At 40.1% G+C, this 22,679-nt stretch overlaps 1 protein-coding gene across 1 annotated transcript in view; it reads right to left on the reverse strand.

The window, feature by feature from the left end:
• Window positions 1–200: 200 nt before the first annotated feature.
• gphnb (gephyrin b) overlaps window positions 201–22,679 on the reverse strand; it is a 106,840-nt gene continuing 84,361 nt past the window's right edge. The window contains exons 10-23 of the mRNA XM_046061136.1: window positions 20,582–20,624; window positions 18,890–19,027; window positions 11,435–11,527; window positions 9,411–9,466; window positions 8,722–8,841; window positions 8,346–8,404; window positions 7,795–7,948; window positions 6,379–6,500; window positions 6,189–6,276; window positions 5,828–5,901; window positions 5,514–5,578; window positions 5,289–5,392; window positions 2,087–2,183; window positions 201–1,457 (exon numbers count right to left, since the gene is read on the reverse strand). Of these exons, the coding sequence (XP_045917092.1) occupies window positions 1,324–1,457; window positions 2,087–2,183; window positions 5,289–5,392; window positions 5,514–5,578; window positions 5,828–5,901; window positions 6,189–6,276; window positions 6,379–6,500; window positions 7,795–7,948; window positions 8,346–8,404; window positions 8,722–8,841; window positions 9,411–9,466; window positions 11,435–11,527; window positions 18,890–19,027; window positions 20,582–20,624 (1,347 nt within the window). The 3' untranslated portion in view covers window positions 201–1,323. The remainder of the gene's footprint in view (window positions 1,458–2,086; window positions 2,184–5,288; window positions 5,393–5,513; window positions 5,579–5,827; window positions 5,902–6,188; window positions 6,277–6,378; window positions 6,501–7,794; window positions 7,949–8,345; window positions 8,405–8,721; window positions 8,842–9,410; window positions 9,467–11,434; window positions 11,528–18,889; window positions 19,028–20,581; window positions 20,625–22,679) is intronic.

Raw genomic sequence — 22,679 nt, forward strand, 5'->3', positions numbered from 1 at the left:
ATTAAAATTTGGGAAATGTATCCACTGGGGTGCTTTCCTCATGGACTTTGGCAATAGTTGGTAAGGAAGATCATCTCTCATCCATTCAAAATTCATACACCCCCTATCACCTGCCAAACTTTTAATACCAAAGAAGAAAATCACTAATTTTTCTTTAGATATTTTTTATTAAAAAAGGAAACCCAACAAGATTTTTTTTTTTTACATAATGATCAAGGATTTTTATTATCTTTGTCTCTTTCATCCGTTTCATATCATTACAGAAAATGTTATAGTACAGCGTTGTTCAATGTCTCCTCATTGCTTAATAATTTCCTTAGGAGTGCTGGTCACATATATCTGTACAATATGGTTCTTATTTTTTCTGTACATTTTTTGTGAAGTTGGTTAAAAAGGCTGTCAGCACTTAAAGAAGCTGTTTCTTTTCTTTATTTTTTTCTTCTTAAATAGTTGATCAAATAAAAGATTATTTTCCCCAGGTTCAGCTCGCCCCTGGGGGAGTTTGGGGCAGAGTTTACACCCGGTCACCGTGAATATAAGGAAGCTTCAGGGTCTGGGCAGACTGGGGTGTGTTCCCCCCACCTCCCCATACCAACATCACCTCTTCCCTGCCCAGGCATTTGGCACTGCGCACATAAACAAGACTCACAAGATAAACAACAAGCAAAGCTCTTTGTGAAGCCATTATGATGCATACTAATGAGAGAAAAACATAACTGTCACCTTGATGGGCGCTCAAAAGAGGAAGTGGTCTTGATGTGCCCCCTCTTCCTCTTAGCTGAGCACCATGGGAAATCTGGAGTCTTCCTCAATGTTTTCTTCATTTTCAAAAAACAGATTCTTTTTTTTTCACTAAAGATGAGAAAATAATAATGTTCTTTTTTTGTCCTGGCAGGCACCTACAGCTGTCTATTAAAATGCTACTGCTATAGATAAGGTCTAGCATTGAACACACAAAGCAATTGCAATGAAAGGAACGAAGTTGCCTTAATATAATAATGATAATAAGAAGAATAATGATAATAATAATAAGAATAATCATAATAATATATTACAGAATAAATCTCTTTTTATAATTAGATTTTTTCATTAAAAGTTATATTTTCTTTGTTTGAAATACTATAATCTTTTTAAATTAATTTTTTCATATGTATCTAGGTTGTGATCAAGATGTTGACTATACCTCAACGTTATCCAAATCAATAAAACTAGCTGTGCCGTTGCATATTACAGAATAGTCAATGATATGTGGACATGCACCGTGAACCACCCATTCCAACCGTCGCCATATGACGCCGACGCTCCGTCCCCGCGGTGATGACATCATAGCCGGCCGATGACCATGACGTCAACCACCTCGCCCTTGTGCAGCTCCACGTATTGCTCTGTTTTCGGAGGTAGCATCAGGAGCCCATTAGCACTGCGCATGCTCATCAGCCTGCTGCTCACCTGGTTCCCTGCAACAGAGAGGATGGGGAGTTTCTTGTTTTTGTGTTTCATCCAATGATAATCAAACTTATCATGATTAAAATGGTCACAAATTGTATTAAATGTTGCAGTTTGACCTATTGGTTATCTTATCTTTCATAGTCAAACTGGCTAATATTAAAAGACTACAGAGGCCAAGTGTCAGACATAGTAAATGCAGGGAATCTAAGGTATAATCAATCTACTTTATTATTTCCGCCCTGATGAAGACCGTCTGAGGTTGAAACTGGTGTGCGTTTTAATATGCCCTAAATTAATGCTTTTAACATGTTCTGTGCCTGGAAAATGTTTTCTTCAGGCTAATATTAACTTTAAAATGCTCCAAAATGCAAAGGGGAAAAAACAAGTGAGGCAAATGTTTACATAAAGTAGCTGCAGTTCAGTGAACGTGTTAATTTAGAGGATTTTATGGGCTTGATGTGAAAAACTGTACCTCTCAAAATTATTCTATTTTTTAACCTTGGATTCCTCGCTTGACAGGGAGCAATAAATTAACAAATTCTGCAATCAAACAGTGAACAGTTAGAGCCTTACTGAGATATGACAGTGGCTGTCATACAGAATCCTGCATAGCATTGTTTGACTTTGATTTTGGTACCTGTGCTCTGTGCCCACGGCAGAGGCTCCTGGTGATGCCATGTCAGAATGCAGCGGTGGTATTCAGGGCGAGGATCCAACTTCACATCGCAAGACAACTAGAGAAAAAACATACAGTGTAAATTAAAATGATATACTGTATGTCAACAAGATAGCTTCACACTTACAATACAAGATGGTTTGTACAGTGTAGAAACATATATTAAATTGGTTTTAAGAGAAGTTCCTAGAATCCTGGCACTTACATTTTTGTCTGATGTTGCAAACCCCACTATTCTGGCACCCTAAAAGGCTTCTAACAATAGGTTTCTTGGCCCAGTGCAGGCAGACTGTCACAAACTTGCAGACCGCTAAAACTTTGGACTCATGACCCTGATGTAGGCCACAAGCCGTCTAACAATAAAGTTGTTCTTTATACTTCTAGTTTTTCTAGAGTTTTGGCCTCTTCAGTTTTTGCTTCTTCATGCACCTTGGAAGTAGGTGAAGTTGTGCCAAAAATCCCTACCAAGCTTTGGACATCAAAGAAGTATCCTCAAAGAAGTCCTTAATATCAGAATTCCCTTCGAGCACATAAATGCAGCACATTCGTTATGTCTAAAAAAATCTTCTAATGGCAAAAATCCCAGATTTTGACCATCACTAAAATATAATTAACTTTGGTAAAAAGCTATCTACCCAGCCAAGTTCTCCCAAATACATATGTACAACTTAAAACGTTATTTATTTTCTACAATGCAAACAGAAAGGAGTGGAAACTCTTCCAACTTTATTGGCAAAGGTAAAGGTTTTTCCAGAATAATATTTGACCTGGGTCTGATGCCATCTGCTGAGGGAAATTATCTGACTACATCTGTGCTTTTCAGTCCATCAGTTCTACCACTAAGTGGCAGTAATGCATTCAAGTTGATTTCTAACTGCTTTTTAACAGCAAATTACAGGTGCTGGTCATGTAATTAGAATATCATCAAAAAGTTGATTTATTTCAATAATTCCATTCAAAAAGTGAACCTTGGATATTATATTCATTCATTACACACAGACTGATATATTTCAAGTGTTAATTTCATTTAATTGTGATGATTAAAACTGACAACTAATGAAAATCCCAAATTCAGTATCTCCGAAAATTTGAATATTACTTAAGACCAATACAAAAAAAGGATTTTTAGAAATGTTGGCCAACTGAAAAGTATGAAAATGAAAAGTATGAGCATGTACAGCACACAATACTTAGTTGGGGCTCCTTTTGCCTGAATTACTGCAGCAATGCGGCGTGGCATGGAGTCGATCAGTCTGTGGCACTGCTCAGGTGTTATAAGAGCCCAGGTTGCTCTGATAGTGGCCTTCAGCTCTTCTGCATTGTTGGGTCTGGCGTATCGTATCTTCCTCTTCACAATACCCCATAGATTTTCTATAGGCTTAAGGTCAGGCAAGTTTGCTGGCCAATTAAGAACAGGGATACCATGGTCCTTAAACCAGGTACTGGTAGCTTTGGCACTGTGTGCAGGTGCCAAGTCCTGTTGGAAAATGAAATCTGCATCCTCATAAAGTTGGTCAGCAGCAGGAAGCATGAAGTGCTCTAAAACTTCCTGGTAGACGGCTGCGTTGACCTTGGACCTCAGAAAACACAGTGGACCAACACCAGCAGATGACATGGCACCCCAAACCATCACTGACTGTGGAAACTTTACACTGGACTTCAAGCAACGTGGATTCTGTGCCTCTCCTCTCTTCCTCCAGACTCTGGGACCTTGATTTCCAAAGGAAATGCAAAATTTACTTTCATCAAAGAACATAACTTTGGACCACTCAGCAGCAGTCCAGTCCTTTTTGTCTTTAGCCCAGGCAAGACGCTTCTGCCGCTGTGTCTTGTTGAAGAGTGGCTTGACACAAGGAATGCGACAGCTGAAATCCATGTCTTGCATATGTCTGTGCGTGGTGGTTCTTGAAGCACTGACTCCAGCTGCAGTCCACTCTTTGTGAATCTCCCCCACATTTTTAATGGGTTTTGTTTCACAATCCTCTCCAGGGTGCGGTTATCCCTATTGCTTGTACACTTTTTTCCACCACATCTTTTCCTTCCCTTCGCCTCTCTATTAATGTGCTTGGACACAGAGCTCTGTGAACAGCCAGCCTCTTTAGCAATGACCTTTTGTGTCTTGCCCTCCTTGTGCAAGGTGTCAATGGTTGTCTTTTGGACAGCTGTCAAGTCAGCAGTCTTCCCCATGATTGTGTAGCCTACAAAACTAGACTGAGAGACCATTTAAAGGCCTTTGCAGGTGTTTTGAGTTAATTAGCTGATTAGAGTGCGGCACCAGGTGTCTTCAATATTGAACTTTTTCACAATATTCAAATTTTCTGAGATACTGATTTGGGGGTTTTCATTAGTTCTCAGTTATAATCATCAAAATTAAAAGGAATAAACAATTTATACAGTATATACACAATATATCAGTCTGTGTGGAATGAATGTATACATTATACAAGTTTCACTTTTTGAATGGAATTACTGAAATAAATCAACTTTTTGATGATATTCTAATTATATGACCAGCACCTGTATGTAGCATAGCTCTCTGGATAGCACCCATGATGGCAGGGGACCAGACCTCTTACATGATGATGCTAGTTGGGGACACAAGCTGCGGCTGTTCAGTGTTTGATATTATTATGATTTTTCTTGCTCTACAGTTATGAATATTCATGACCAGGGAGCAAGCCTTCAGGTCAGTGTGGGCAGTGATTGGTTCCTCTGCCAGGTTAAAGCAAAACATGGTGGTCATAAATATGTATTGTGTGGATGATGAAAATAGTATTAAATTGTGAGTTAAGATGCAATGTACTGGAATGATACATATTTTCTCTCTGCTGGAGTTTGTTGCATCTACACTCAGATGTTCACATATTGGAAGAGAGAGGATCTTTTTGGAAATAAGGACTTGTATTTCTAAGGATTTGTATTTCTTTTTTTTACTTGTTTGAGGCAGACACAAAACAACCTTGATAAAAATCAAAATCACACCGTTCTCTAAATTAAGTGTGATACGACTGCCACTTTTTGTTCAACCTGAAAGCTAACACCTGTTTGTTACCATTAAACAGAAGAAAAAAATACTTTGGTGACCACCAGTCACATGATAAACTTTGACTTTGTGTGTCTTGGCCAGAAAGTCAGGCTACTCTGGTTGCCCTGTGCATCCTACCCTTGCTTTAATGATGGTGGGCCTAGGGTCCAAAATGCCCTGCATCTTCCTCAAGGCAGGGATGACAAAAAGATTACAGGTGACAACAGCGGACACGGGGTTTCCTAGGGCAGGCCGAGACCGAGAGAGGAGAGCATAGAGAGAAAGGACAGAGAAAAATATATGAGTAACATCTCTTCAGAAACAGTGGATTGAATCACTCTTTCTCTCAACTTCACACACTACCTGGGAGGGCAAAGATTAGTTTGCGAGCACCGTCCATGTCCAAGGTGGCAAATGTTGTCGGGAGACTGAAAAGAAAAAAAACCCAACATGTGTTGATTTTGATTTCAACCATTATTATAAATACTGTACTAATTCCTCAGTGTCATTGTACCGTTGTAATTTAGTAGACTATATTTGCCTGTTTTGTGGAACACTGCTTTAAATGTACATCTGATATTTAAACTTATTATCTTGTTAACTCTAAACCATGGTATTTACATTTTCTGTTAAGCACTTGATAACTGTGTTGTGTGTTGAGAATAAAGTTTTCTCACCCTGGTTTCATAAAAACACGACCAAAATGGATCTGAGCATGAAGATCAATATCCAGCACCTGCTTAAGGTAGTCCTAAAAAATACATTGAAATTACAAACCAACATTTATCAAACATAACAGTGAAATGCATTTAAAAAAACTCAAAATTACTATGGAGAACCATACCTCCCCCGAATAATAATGTTTGAAAATGTATGTGTGGATACTGGAGATCAACAGAATCATCCAAGATTAATAAAAAAAGCTAACTCAAACCCCCCATAAAAAGCATCTGCTGTCATCCCGCCCTCTACCACAAGGTGCCAGTGAACACACAATGTCATGATTGGATGGGTGCACTTTTTGTTTTGCCATCATACCTTCTCGCCCATAGACACTCCTCCTGAGGTGATGATGACATCAGCACGGCTGATGCCTTCATTCAGAGCGTTGAGAAGGTCATCGGGGCTGTTGGGCACAGAGTTTGGAGGTATTATAGTAAGATGATGAACATTACATTGGAAGTATAACAAGTGTGGAAATGTTCAGAGAATGAACGTGAAGGCGTACTTGTCTCCCACGATGCCCAGATTGATGGTGGGGTAGCCGTGCTCCTGGATAGTAGCCAGCAGGGTGGAACGATTGCTGTCCCTGATCTTCCCAGGATGGAGGTCGTCTTCTGGGTTCAGCAGCTACCACAACACATGGGGAGACAATGAAACTATAGAAACACTCTTCCTACATTCAATAGCCATCCTTTTTAGCTGGTATGAGTCAAAACCAGATCTGGCTTAAACATCACTCATAAAATATTCTTCTTCTGGTTTAAATTACATATTAAATAGTATTTTACTGTGACAGAGCAAAGTAAGAAAAAAGAAAATGTATTGTGAATTTATTAATTGATTGTTAGACAAAAAGTAATTTGGAAATGTCAACTTGTGCTCCTGGACCTTGTCATGCACATTTTCACTATCTGGGGAAATTTCAATCGATTAATTGGAGGAATTCCCAAAAGATTATAAACTATGAAAATAATCAGTTAGTAGTTGCAGCCCTACTTAGTTATATTTTTGAATTAATGCAAATCATCCCACAGCACAATGTGTGTCTTGTATCGGTATTCACACATCCTGACCTTATTACTTTTCATAACAGAACTACAAATCTGAACTTTCTGTTTCTTAGATGATAGATTAAACGTCAACAAGCACTGCTAATTACTGTAATTATTAAAGGAAGGCTCCACACATGAACACACATCTAATTTAGCTGGTTTATACTGAGTTTGGGGGCAGACATACTGTATACATTCATTTGTAAACACCAACTCTGCACAGATACAGTTTTTAAATTTTAAAAAGAGAATGTACGCAAAGTGGAGATGGTCAAATTAACATTGCCGCAGGTATGGAGTGCAAAGGAAGCATTTCTAATCCTCTATTTCATCAGACTTGCCCAAAGGAGGGGAGATGAGGACAATATCACTTCATATATTTGGAATGTGGCCATGTAGTAGGTGACTCACAGCTGATTTACACAATTTACACATATCTGCACAGCGCTGAGAACAAGTTGTTATGGGTATCTAGAGTCTGCTGAGGATCTCCATGAAGGTTACGCACCCCATAAAATCTAAACTGCAAATCAGTCACACAGAAAATGCACAAAAATGATCCCAGCGTTTAAAAGAAACCACCTGGTCACAGATAAACGCATTCTTCACAACTGAAAGTAAACATGGAGCGGCTGAGTGCACACTCGCATCCGCAGTCAAAGCAAACAATGTTGATTGTGCATAAATATGATCGAGGTACACTGTCAAAAAAGACGGCACGTTATTGTTACCTTCAGGAGGTCAAGCCGAACCTTTTAGGGAAATACAGACACACTGGTGCGCCCTTATGTGACACTGTGGGGTATAATTTGGTATAAAAGGGCAAAATAACACTTCTTGATGAAAACAAGTTATTCATAACCCTTTACCTCATTTCCTGTGGACATGACGGCCACCACAGGGAATTTCTGGACCTCCACCTCTGTGACTCCCACAGTAGCCAGAAGACCAATCTCAGACGGGCCCATGTGGGTGCCCTTTGCAAGTACACACTCCCCGCGCTTAATGTCATGACCGATAGGCCTATGGTAGGACAGCAGAGATGATGGTTTGGAGGAAAACAAGAAGAGAAAGGGAAGAATGTTGACAAATGCACTGCGCAATTAAAATCTGTAAATTCCCTACTGTATACTGTGTAATCTAAGTTGCTACGCTATAATAGTAATGTTGGGTAACACCCAAAATGAAGCAGAAATAAACATTCTGGTAGAGACCTTAAGTGTATTATAAGTATTGGTTTTTGTTACTAACATAGAGGTAAATAAAAAAACAAATATAACCAAAAATCAACTTTCAGTAATTAGTTTGATACTGCTAACCATGAGATGTATACAAAAGACGACCAAAAAGGCGGGCGGGTGAGTGACACTGTAATTTACAGTATTTGATAAATAAAATGGTGATTCAATACGACACTAACCTGATGTCCTGCCCTGGACGAGCCTGTACTAGGATTCGTACCTCCAGCTCCTCTGTGCCCTGAAAGACAAACCAGCTGTCAGGTCCATCAAAGTGAACAGAAACAGTTTTACTTGGACTATACTAGACCAAAACATTGTGTGTTCTGTTCATCTCAGGGCTAAACTTACTCTCAGTGAAATTTAAATCAACCAGAATCCATTTTCATTTGCTATGGTGTTGATATAGACCTCTAGTAACTGTAATAAGGTAAATGTGAGTCAAAAGTTACTGATCCCCTACATGGGTTAAATTCTGGTTGGGTTGTGATGACCACAACCCTGATTCTGACATCTTGCCTCTTGTTCGTTGGGTAAAAGACTGAAAGTTGGACTTACGTCTTCAGACTCGCGGAGCAGCTCGGTGTCTTCCACCTGGACTACAGCGTCGGCCCCGCATGGGATAGGGGCACCCGTCGTCACCCTCATCACCTGGCCGGGCATCACTGTGTGGGTGGGCTGCACAGAGACACAAATTAAGACTACAGTTACAATTAAATTACAAAGAAGGATAAGCCATGACACAATTAAAACATTTTTAGGGTGGCTCATTTCACCTAAAGTAAAATAGAGTAAAGTGAAATGATAGATTGTATTCTACTGACGTTTCTCAAAACGCATCTCACAAACTGTTTTGAGCCAAAACAGTGGTCAAATTGAAGTTAAAACAAAATAAAACTACATGTAAAAAAAATGTGTTGACCTAGTGAAGGATATGAAGGCATGTATAAAGTATGTGTTTGCATGCCTGCTGGCTTTGTTCAAGATGAGAGGTCGAGGTAGTCAATAAATCTCTGCAGCCTATTCTTGTCTCAAAGGTCTAATCTGTTTTATTGCTTGGCAGCACTTTGACTTTCTAGCCCTGCTTTGGGGCGAATGGCTTTTCATCACCTGCTAAAGGAACACAGTGGCATGAGTTGAAGGACAAAAGTGAAGTACTTTATTTTCATATAGAGGTTGTGCGTGTGTGTCTTTTTTTGTGAGCCAGAGAAAGCATGTGTGTCTAAGTGTTAATTGTTGGTGCGGACCTGTTCTCCAGCTTGGGACTCTCCAATGATGAAGCGGTCACCTGGGCCATCAGCAGCTAAAATTAAAGAAAGATTTAATAGCATTACACATGTGTGTAGCTAAAAAAGTGTGTGTGTGTGTGTGTGCGTGGAGGGCTACAGAATGAAAAACCAGGAAGAGAAAGAGAGAGAAAGAAACACTGACATTTGATTTTCTTCAAGTAAACATCTCAACAGATATACACAGTATCTACCAGGCCTCACAAATTTAAACAAGAACTCTCTTCTGTAATGGTGAAACATGCAAGCCACAAGCACTTTTTAAAAATCATGCCCTCCACTGTGAGGTGTACAGCAACCATCCCTTTCGACTTGAGCCAATGTGAAAACATTCAGAAACACCCCTCATTGTTCTTCTTTTTTACAGACCAGACACACAGGACCAAGAATGAAGCTCATCACAAGACACTTGAAATATATTTTGACATTGCAAAATCTCCTTGGCAAGTGAAAAACATTGTGTTTTTTTTCATGGTTCAACATGTAATCTTAAATAAAGAAAAAATTGCTTCTCTACTAGTTATTAAAAAAAAAGTTGGTCAGTATTTTCCCTGTGGATCAGTCAAAAAACCCCACTGGATGAGAACAAACATCTGTTGTTGAGTTAAAAAGAAGACAATTCTTTTCTAGTTTTTAAAAAAATGGACGTACAGCACAAAAGCTGTTTGTCATTGGACTCTATGCTCTATCTTTGCCTATATGTTCGCTGACCTCTGAGGAAACGTCTGCTTCATAACTTTGCAGTTCTTGGCATTAACACCTACTACAGTCAGCAGTCTTCTTTTCTCCTGACACTCCTTCATTTCAGATGATGCTGTCAGAGAGAGTGAACTTCTGACCTGCGCACTCTTTGGCACCATCAGGCCTCAGCACATCCCTGTGTCCAGGCACAGGGATGTGTCACAGTCTAGGCACTAAAATCTCTAAAATCTGAAATGTATGCCTTAATAGGCAACAGTCCCTCAAGCCAGGTGCATAAAACCCAGAGAGATCTGTGGTGTTCTGCTCCTCCTAGTCCATCAGCAAGAGCCAACAACAGATGTTACATGCAAGAGTTCTTGAGCTGCCTGGAGCTTACAAGCTGCCAGCCTGATCTCCAGGTTAACCTTGCCCTTATGGCTTTGCAGGACTCCCAGACGCAGATTTCTTGACCAAAACCAGTCAACCAAGTTTGACTGGATCTCACCTAGAAAACTTCTCTAAGGAGTTAGTGTCGCCATAGGAATGAAACTCTTTGAAACCCAAATCTCTGAACAAAGCCACTTGTTCTCCCCCTGGCAGCTATGGAGGACAACCCTCTCCACGTCCCACAATGCAGAGCCTCAATCTCCCTTCAGGTCAACCTGGCAGAAGAAGCCCTTACATAGCTCCTGAGGCAGTTCTCCACTGCCCCATTGTCCTGTTCATCTTCAAGTAGGACAGTCAGGTCATTTTTTTCAGCAGGACAGACACACTGGCCTGGTTAGTTCTGCAATTTTCTCTTAAGAAAACAAAACAGTGACTCTGAATAGACAGTCTCATGGACACTGTTGGCACCAGGCTGCGGAGAGGGGCCCATAGAGAATTTTTATGTACATGGCCCAGGTTTTAGTGCAACACCCCTGTCTGCAGCACCATCTAATCAAAAGCAATCAGCTATGTAAATGCAAAGCATCATCGGGACGAGAACTTCCAAAAACAATATATTAAACTTATCTACTAATCCTTGCATCACTTCAAAATCAGTAGTATTAATGCAGTTTTGAATAAGTAGGAAAAATTATATTTATTATGAATCTGAATAAATGTAGCATAAATTATTAGCCCATGCACTTTGAAACTGTTCCCATTTCTTTTACAGTGACATGTTTTTGAGGTCTTAGTTTGAATATTTAAACTGTTGTTTTACAGTTTTAACATCAACGCTTTGCATTGTATCTACATTGTTTCAGCAAAACTGACTCTAATGCAAGGAACATATTTTAAATCACCTGTACCCTACTTACCTCTCACAGCATAACCATCCTTGACAGAAGCAGGAAAGGGTGGCAGGTTGTCTTTGGCATAAACGTCCTGAGCCAGGACTCGACCCATCCCATCTGTGGGAGAAGAGGAAGAACATGGGTGTGAGGAGAAGCTGGGCGAAGGGTGGCGGAGGGAAAGAGCGACAGCTGGAGAGAGAAAGAGAGACAGAGGTAGAGGGGGTGAGGGAGACAGTGCATCCGATTTAGATGAAGATACAGCGGGGCATATGTGCCGGAGGTGTGTATATGTGTTTTGTGTGTGTATTTTAAAGGGAGACATAGTGTGACACCATGCATCAGGATCTCTGTGTACAACTTACCACCTGACCAGCAGACACAGACACACTTTCCTTTTCTATTTCAGCTTCACTGATGCACATACATCAAGTGGAGGCTTGCAATTGTCCCTATCCAAGTTTCTTAATCACTTCCACCAGCCAGACAACTTAAAAACACTCAGGAAACATTTGTGTAGGAAGAACAAAGACTCTGCACAGAGACAATAGCTCAGAGAGAGCGAGGGAAGGAAAGAAAAGACAGAAAAAGACAGAGGGCGAGTGGGTGGAGAAGAAAAATTCTGGCAATAAAATACCTTAAGCTGCTGTGTGGCTATATATAGCATATCTCAAAGCCTTTATGCTATGATTATGTGGGTATTAATATGAAGATCTAAGCTTTGATATAAATGAGTTGAAGGGAAAAAAATATGCATGAACACATACAGACACCCACACATGCACACACACATCGGCTTACTATATGACACTCATAACGAGCTGCTGTAAATAATGCATCTCAATGGTAGATGAAGACACATAGGCTTGTTGGACGTGTCCTATCCTTACATCTTTTTTTAAGGTGAGCAGCATTTCATCTGAGATATTCTGGTGTATTTTCACAACCGCTACTGATTCCAAGCTGGTATTTAAACAGCTTGTTAAAACCATGTGTTGGAGCTGAGTTGTGAATAAAAATAGAACAGAGGTGATGTCTTGTTGCTGGAGCAAAATTTGTATTTGATTTGATGCTTTGCCAAACATCACTTTCAGTTGGTCCAAGTTTTTAAAGGGGTTATATAATGGTCATTAAATCAAGGGGCGCTGGGACATCACTGGTCCAAATAATCTTCTACTTATAATCTTCTGAGGCTGATATAAACATAGGCATGCGCACCGCCACACTCATCCTAAACATACAATAGCTGTGTACATATATTCTTGCACATAGATAGATGGGAATTAAAGGAATAGTTTGACATTTTTGGGTGTTAGATGAGAAGAATGATACCACTCATGTCTGTAGTGTAAATATGAAGCTACAGCCTGTAGCTAGTTAGCTTAATTTAGCACAGAGATTGGAAACAGGTGGAAACAGCAAGCCTGGCTTTGTCCAAAGGTAACAAAATCTACATAGTTCTTCTAAAGCTCACTAATTAACACGTCTTTAAACCTGCTGTTGTCTCTCTAAATATTTCATCTCTCATTTCCCATCCTCCTCTCCTCCTTATTCCACTGTCCTCCTCAGAACGGTGCTCCTGCAACTCCTCCAATTCTCTCTCCTCTCTAAGAACATGAAACATGATTTTTCACCCAGGAAAAAAAAAAAAAGAGTGTTCCTTCTACCGTCATTGATCTAGAAGTCATGTGCGCCGCAAGCTATTATTGCCCGCACTCCTCGCTACCCCCTCTTCAGAGATGAATTAAAGAGCTTGTATTTCCCCCTCTGGGCCTGTGTCACCCTCCACTGGTGCTGAGGCCACCCTGCTAGAAGGCTGACTAGACCCACAGGTGTATCTGTTTATTTAGACATGCAAATACAACTACAAAGATGCATTAAAAACATACATTAATGAATGTGAATAAGATTTTTTGTTCTATCTCACCTTCTAAATCTTTCACTTTTTAATTAAACAGTTTTCTTTTGGCGATAATAGGAATAGGTAGTAAACACACTATTGTCATATTATCACCTTTTAAGTTGCTATGGCAAATTGTTAGCAAACGACGGCTTATTTACACATCCAACTTTATCATTCACTTGGACTTGTCCAGGAGTAAAACTAATTAGGGCTAGTCTGTAGCGTTGCAGCAGTATTCACTCTTGTGTGTTGAGTTAATGATTTCCTTGTAAATGTTTACTAGATTTTCAGGACCCAGAATCCTCCAAATATTGTAGAAAAAAAAACAAAAGAAATATACAGATTATCTCAATCTATAGTATAGTATAGTACCCAACAAATCTGACATAAATAACTTGAAACAATAAACAGGGAGCAAACAGACTGCATAATGAGTACCTGGTTATAGTGGAAGTCAGTAATAGAGCCTCCACAAACTACACTACAATTGCTATGAACATTCCCGTAAATGGTCGGCTATGCCACATGAGCAGAGAGCTGACAATGCCTTCTGGTGGGCAGGTTTATTAACCTCAGCTTAACTGGACTGGGCTGAGGTAGGCAACTGATTTCAACATATTTTGTAATATTTGTTGAAATTCTCATACTTCCTGACAGCAATCACTAAATCAAATGTTCTGACACAAAAATAAAAAAGGTGGTATCTGTGGCTGTCTAATAAGCACGGCCAATCATTTAATTCGGTCCAGGGGCCTACCTGCCTGTCTAACTAACTACCTGTGGGCTCTACTAGTGCACTCCTTGCAAATGAAAATGTGTTTTGGCGGAGCGTCTTTGGAGTGAGGCCTGAAGGGAGAATACTTTCAAAATCGAGCTGTCTCTTGCTAATTCTGCAACATTCACTAAATTTCTGAAACTTTATTTTACTATTTATACTTAGGTCTGTACCCTCATATTATATATTGGGGATATCAAAGCTTGTCCACCGATCATACACAGTAGTCTTTAGTAATACAGCATTTCCAAAGGCAACACAAAGTACTGAGCTAATTATTCCAACAAAGAGGCTTCAGCTGCAATCTGACATCAAACTTACTTTTCAGTTACACACTTACATTTGGCAGTGCTAATACGCTCAGAACAGACTATAATGCCGAACTAGAGGTATATTAACTGCAGCTCGGCTACCAGTGCAGTGTGTAGCTACCCACTTCGCTATGGCATTTGATCGCTTGTCTTGTGTTTGTTCTACTTCTCCCTCACGCTGCATCCAACGTAGTCTGCCGGTGATTTGCAGGGTGATCAACATCCCACCCCTCCTGTGACCCATGGTTTGACTGTAGGCCTATGTGTATACAGAGCAGCGAGCAACGGACTTAATAATATAATAATAATAATAAAAACTGCGTTAACGTGCGATAACATGATTGTCGGTGTTAATTACTTAAAGCGTTAACGCGATAATAACTTGTTAACGTGCCCAGTCCTAATAAAAACACAATAAAGGGGCATGAAAAAGGCGTAGTGTTGCATTGAAAATAGTCTTTTCTTAAAAGGTTAATCACACATGTTTTGTATGTGCCCTTGTAATACATTTTTCTGTATGCACATTTGATTGTCTGTGTAACTGACACTGTGACATGCAGACAGAGACTGCTGATTCAGTTAGTTGTCCAGTTGTGGATGGAGAGTGTTTAAATGCTGTCATGTGAACTTAGGGAGAGCATGTTGCTACATGGATCTGAAAGGTGTGACACCTCAACATCCCAGCATGCTCAGTGGCTGATGTCAGCAGACATTATAGGAGGGTAAATTGGAGACATCAAGGGGGCAAGACTGACACATTCAGGACATTTAACCCATTTAATCCCGAAATTTTCCCAGATATAAAAATATCAAAATCATATGTCATTAGTAACCCTTTGAAATAATGAATCATTCTTTTTTTAAATTTACATGGAAAAGTAGGTGAAACAGTGTGTTTTATGGTTGATCACAATTGTGACTGGTGGGATCATGCGTTGTATCCTGAATCAACTAATTTCTCCTGTGCAGTCACCAAAATTTCTATGCATCCCAGACCAGTTATTAACACATTTAAAACTGTTAATGGCAGTCCCCAGCATTGAAACTAAAATGCTCTATCTTATTGTAGCGTAACTGACTTACATGTCAAAATCCCTTATACAACACTGAAAATTCTGAGAGCAAAGACAAATAACAACAGATTTTAGCATTGTAACGTTAGTGCATGTATTTTATATATTATAGTGTAACTTTATTGTAACATTTGAACCTGTACTTTAGTGCAATATTCATTGTGAACAGTTGTTTGTGTAGAATATCCATTCAAGAAGTGGCCTACACTAAGCAAAAGAAAACATGCAACTGCAAGTCCAGGCAGACCAACCTGAGCACCGCCTGGATTGACTACCAGAAAGCCTACGGCCCAATGCCAAATACGTGGATACTGGAATGCCTGGAAATGTACAAGATCAACCGGACACTAAGAGAGCACACATCAAGAACTCGGTGGGTCTCTACAAGCCAACTCAAAGTCAATTGCACAAGTCACCATCAAGTGCGTCATACCAAGGTGTGATGCACTGCTGCTATTCTGCATAGGCCTGAATCACCTTAGCCAGGTAATCCCAAAGAATGGCTACGGAAACCGGTTCCGAAGTGAAACATCCATCACTCATCTCCGGTACATGGATGACATCAAGCTGTATGTCAGGAATGAGCGAGACATCGATTGATCCATACCATTAGGATTTACAGCAACGACATTGGAATGTCATTCGTACTGGACAAGTGTGGTTGGATGGTATCAAGAAGAGGGAAAATGATAGGCGTTGAACTACCAGAAGGCAACATTGCAGATGTTCAGGACAGCACAAATACCTTGGGATCAGGCAAACGGAAACCATAAGGAGGCAACAATTGAAGTCAGCCATAGCCAAATACCTACAAAGTGTAAGGCAGGTCCTGAAAAGTCAGCTGAATGGGAAGAACAAGATCCAAGCCATTAACACATACGCCCTGCCAGTCATCAGATACCCTGTTGGTATAATAAACTGGCCAAGGGAGGAGATAGAGGCTACTGACATCAAGACAAGGAAGCTCCTTACAATCCATGGAGGGTTTCATCCCAAATCCCAATAGAGGCTGGGGTCTACCACACCAGGCAGGGCTCCAGGTGCAGACTGTGTATGTGAAGAGAACCTGGGAACATCACAGCTGGGTGTAAGACGCAGGCAGGAACAGCCATGCCAGGAATGCCATAACCAGGTAGCTGGCATGGTATACAGCAGTCGGCAACCTATGGCACGCGTGCTAGCGGCGGCACGCAGAGACATTTTAAGTGGCACGTGAGAAAGCAAACTCAATCCTACAATATTGACATATGTCGCTACGTTGTTTAATATTACATTAAGTTAGTGAAAAAACACACGATCAACCACCATGATTAATTCATTTTGACATTATTATTTTTAGGGTTGTCAAAACAATAGATATATTGAAAAAATAACGCCTTATATTTTAACGCAGGATTAATCGTAGTACCTTAACATCCGCGACTAGGCTGGCCGACCGACCGGTCAGCTGCTGTCTGTGTGGGCCAAACTAAAACAATTTTGAGGGAGGAACCAAGCGGCCCCTCCCAACTTGCACTGATCCTCATTTTTGCTGTAATCTGATTGCCTCTACGGCGCATATCAAAGGAGTTTACTTTCCATCCGGTTTGTGTGACAAGTGCAACAGAGAAGGTAAATATGGTGAAAAAAAATAGAATTTATAGGAAAAAATGTTGGCACAAGAGGCATTTGTAACTATTTTAGCCTTCTGACTGACTGCACACATGACATGTTGGTAGTTAACGGTCAACTGTGACTTCAGTGTTCCTTCTCAGGTATGACCGGGTCTTGTTCAGCAGTGGTGACTTGCACAAACCAAGGAGGCAGGTGTCCTCCACTGTGTTCACATACAACGTGAATTTAATCCTCACAACGCTTTCCTCGTGTGGGTTTTATCGCTGGACAACTGTTTCTTGAGGGTCTTCAAAAAGCACTATTAGTATTTAAAAAAAATTGTTGTGGCATTGTTATTGGATATGAACAGTGAAAAAAAAGGTTATGAATGGAAAATAAAGATAGTTAGCTAAATAAGTTTGTTTATTATCATTGATGCACTCATCTACCAAAATCTATTTGAATTAGAATATTTTAAATGCTTATCACGGCAAATATTGATATATGTGATTCATTTCAATTCAATCGAATAATTAATTAAAAAACTAAATAAAATTTACAAAACTTGCAATTAATAAGATGAATTTTTTTTTAATCGCTTGACCGCCCTATTTATTAAATGTCTATTATTATTAACAAGGTCAAGTGTAAATTAAAATCTGTCTAACTGCTGCATAAACTGAAAATAAATGACATATGCATTAACAAATGCTGCTGGCACACTGGATGTATTAATCTTTGTATATATATATAGACACTCATCACAGAAAAGGTTGCCGACCCCTGGTATACAGGAACATCTGCCAGGAGTGTGAGCTGGTAAGGTGGTTGAGAATGCTAAGATCCTGTGGGGCAGCAGAAGAAGGCAGCAGTGATAGATGTGGCAATCCCAAGCGACAGCAACATCAAGAAGAAGGAACACGAGAAGCTCAAAAAATACCAAGGGCTGAAAGAGGAGCTAGAAAAGATGTGGAGAGTAAAAGCAACAGTGGTGCCAGTAGTAATCAAATACTAGGGACTGGACCCCCAAACTGGGCGAGTGGTTCCAGATGATTCCAGGCTAACTTCTGGTGTCTTTGTCCAGATGAGTGCAGTCCTAGGAACAGCTAAGATACCGCAAAGAACCCTCAAACTCCCAGGCCTCTGGTATAGGACCTGAGCTTGTAACACACACCATCCCATGAGGGGTGAGAGGGGTATTTTTTTTAATATCATGGTGCACACCTTGTCTGGGTGGTTGCCTAGATCCTACATACCCAGAACACAAAATTAAACTACAAGAAAAAAACAAAGCAGAAAGTTAGGTACAACAAGAACTATAAATGTGTATAACTAGATGCCCTGTGTTTTCCCACTGGTCACTATTGTTGCCGTCAAAATGTTCAATCTATGACCACATTGAAGAAAGCTGAGTAAATGCAAATGCATGTATTAATAATAGACCCCTTAAAGATAATGTGTACCGAAACTCTCCATCCAATCTTTATGTTAACTTACTTAACTAACCTTTTGTTTGGGAGGTTTGATGCAGCCATCCATTTCTCATGGTGCAACCAGGAAGTAAACAGCTCTCGTCATGTGACAGTTTACACTAAACATGTGACGCTGCACATATTTCATTTAGACCCTTTATTATTTCAATATTTGCTTGAAATGCTTTGATACATCATTCAGAAACATTTTTAGAGCCTTATAAATGAAAAAAAAATTTACAGTCACTTTTGTGACCAATGGGATTAAGTGGGTGTGAAGAAGATATGCTGCAGATGTTTCATTTACTGGACAGCATAAAAGTTTAAAGTGAACCAAACATCTGTTTCTCCTTACCTCTGTAGTTGATGATCTCAGTGCCCAGGACAGCAGTCATCTCCAGCACAGTGATGAAGGCCTTGTCCATGGAGGTGAGTGGGAAGGGGGACATGCGGTGCCTCCGGGCCACCTTGGTGATGTCCACTGCACTGTGACCTGGGAAGACATGCAACATTACATACACTGTCATAATATGGTGGTCACAAAATCAAACCATGTCATAAAACAGGAAGAGTTTATCTGTAGTAGACCTATGCTCTGTCTGAAATAACTCACATTCCCTCGTTCGCTAATTTCTACATTACATTAATACAATGCAGAGCCTAACCCATATTGCATTTTTATGGTCGATATTTGAGATATATTTATTGATATTCATATACATGATATCACATATAAAATGATTTTGATATAGATCGCGTGAAATAGTTTTTTAACTGTTGTGATCAAGACTAAGACCTTTATGACAAAATCACTGGTGGGTGTGGTATCCTATTACTGTTATTATTAGTTCTATTGAAGTACTTTTTTTCTTGGGCAGTAAATACAATTACACATGGCATTAAATGGCATAAAGCAAATATAGCACATTGAGTAGTGACAAGGGAGTGATTTCAGTCTCTAGACCTATCTATCTGTCTGTGTCCACTCACCATTTTTAGCATTTTAATTCTTTATTTAGACAGTTTGAAAGTTGAGAGGAAGACAGAGGGGAGGGAGAGAAGTGAGAGCTCTGCTGGGACTCAATCCCGAGACAGTGAAGGCAACTATGTGGCTCCAAATGGCAGGGAACAGAACCACTCAACTATCTCTGGAGACAAACACACTATCTTAAGAATTAAATTTTGGCCCAAGAGCCACAGAAGAACCTAAAAAATAAATATCTACTGAGAAATTAAATGTTTTAATCTGAGTGCACTGGGTTTGCAGCTGTAGCAGCAAAGGTCAAATTCCAAAAGGACCTGACATGAAATATAACATACAATTATATAAATTAACACGTTTTTTTCACGTCACTGTTACCATGATAACTGGATTAACATGATTTATTTTTTCACTGCATGTACGTATGCAATAACACCATTTAAACGCCATGAGGAGGGATTGGCAAGAAATAGTCCTGTTTGTTTGCAGAAGCTGTGGAACCCAGCTGGATGATAGAGGTGCTTGATAGCAGCCATGTTGGTCTAATAATACCTCTTTAATAATTCCAAAGGTAAAAGGAACAAAGCCAGGTGTAACTAATATGTAATCTGCTCTCTCTCTCCTTCTCCCTTTATCTCTCTCTGCCTCGCTCTCCCCCTCTGCCTCTCAGCGAAGAATAGGCGCTGTGCTTTGATTTCGCTTGACCCAATTTCTTCCCTTCAAACATACACTTACGCTTCCACAGCATATTCTGATGCTTAACATGAGGCTTAACAACCCCTGGCAAAACATCACATGCACACACACACACACACACACACACACACACACACACACACACACACACACACACACACACACACACACACACACACACACACACACACACACACACACACAAACAACCATAACACCGCAGCCACACACAGCCAAGCATACTGTGCTCGCATTGTCACACGCACATGTAAAATCTTATTTATGTGCGTTTGAGAGCACACTTGGATACATACAGATATGACACGGAGAAAAGGGAGCGTGCTCTTGAATAGGAAACTTAGTACTCACTTGATCTTAGGATATTTTCTTTGCTGCTGCATCGTGACTGCACCTAAAGATGGAGAGAGCGATTGGGGAGAGAAAGACGAAGGGCAAAAAGAAAGAGACAGCAGAGGTAGTGGTAATTTGAGATAAACCGGGCTGCTCTTTTGACATGCTTGAGATGAGAAGCTGTTTATACAACATTCAGATGCATTGACAAGAACCGTGTCACACTACACTGTGCACTTTGTCCTGCTATTGGGAGATGGCTGCATCTCCTGCATTACCATTATCATCACTTACTGTACACTACATCATCGTATCACAGGTGATATTCACACTGATAAATGCACTGACATGTCACATCACTATTAGATCAAAGCACTAAAAGGAATATATGGACAAAGGCAACAACATACAGGGTGACAATACTGTATCACAAAGTCATAAAAGATGTATTAACTATGCTACGGTGTAACATCAAATGTAGTGGAAATGTAGTGTCCAGTGTAGATAGTGGCTGTTCAGATGTGGTGCAGGACGGTCAGATTTCTCAGAAAACTGCTTATGCCGGTAGCTGCACTAGCACTTAACTACTTGGAATCTATGGGCAAAGTGGGGAGGGGAGCGGAGTGGGTTAAAACTGGGCTGAGCTTCCCAAAACTATCTGGAGACTACAGCTAACTGTTGTTAATGGTGAGTGAGAACAAACAAATGTGAAAGTAGTGCAGGTATTGTTTATAACTAATATATATATATATCAAATTAAATTATTATTGTTATATTTGTTAAAAATTGACTTTACGTCCCCAACAGCTACATCAATAAATCAAATGCTCTGATACAAAAATGGTCCAAATGAAATGATTGGCCACGCATACCTGCCTGTCTACCCTACTTACCTATCTACCTGCATACCCCCCCCCCCCCTTCTCTTATGAAATGCATTGTTCGACAATTTAGTTAATTGCCATTACACTTAAATCACTACTAATCAAGCAGGAATACTGACTTTTTGAAGTATACTTAATGTTGTCACTTTTCAGTGGGAACACACAAAAGCACATACTCAAAACCTGCTTTTTAAACCTGGCTTTAGCTTTGACTGTAATGGGAGAACATTTGTTATAATACTGTAAAACTAATCTGATCAAATTTCATTGGTTTCCCAATGGAATCTGATCAATTTGCACCTAATTTTAAGTGCAACGTGGATGACTAGTGGCAAATTAATGCGAGAACACAAAGGGGGTATACAAAAGGTGGCAACTGCCAAGTAGAAGTGATACCCTTTTCATCTCACCACTATTGTTAGAGGCTGCCAACCTCCCATGGTGTTTGTTAACACAGATGCATCAATGTTACACAGCACTTCAAAACCCCTTATAAAGAAAATGTTGTCTTAGAGTAATGTATGAGCATGCTTTTGGGAAGCTCAGCCTCGTGATATGACTAAATAAGGGAAGCAGAATCACAAGTTGCAATTTATAGGGCTACAAGATTGGCACAAAATGATAGTCTAAGTATTCCTTTGTACAACTACACCAATATAGCTCTGGGTGCAGTGAAAGTATATACAATGAGCCAAAATCAAGTCTGATGCCAAAATTTTAGAAAGGGCAGACTTCAAGTATCTTTTTTTTTTTAAAAGGAAAATTTGGAAGTTAGGCTTGATTTTGATTTGGGACAGTTTTTAGCTTTCCATTAGTCTTCCTGCCTGCTTTCTGGCCTGACTATCTACCTATATTCATATGTGTTGACTGACATACCTAATTGCCTGGTTGTCTGTCAGTCATGTTCTGTCTGCCCTATCATGCCTTTCAGTCTACCTGGGTTCTGACAGTCCTCCTTTTCTTTGTTGCAATTGCTGCATTTCAATATCCTCTGTAACCTGATGCTATCACATAAGTTGGGTGTGGGCAGTGTGTGGCGTATGGAGAACCAAAACACCCATGGCGAAGGTGAAGGTCTCTCTACCCACCCACCCACCCACCCCTTTCTCCCTCCTCCCCTCCCTCAACAACATCATAACTAGGCTAATACTGTGACACCACTGGGCACCAAACAGCCAAGGTGAGAGGGTGGGAGATGAGAGTTGGGGCAAGGTGGGTGGGATGGTGTAGGA

The sequence above is a fragment of the Micropterus dolomieu genome, linkage group LG10 (assembly GCF_021292245.1).
Source record: "Micropterus dolomieu isolate WLL.071019.BEF.003 ecotype Adirondacks linkage group LG10, ASM2129224v1, whole genome shotgun sequence".
NCBI lineage: Eukaryota > Metazoa > Chordata > Actinopteri > Centrarchiformes > Centrarchidae > Micropterus > Micropterus dolomieu.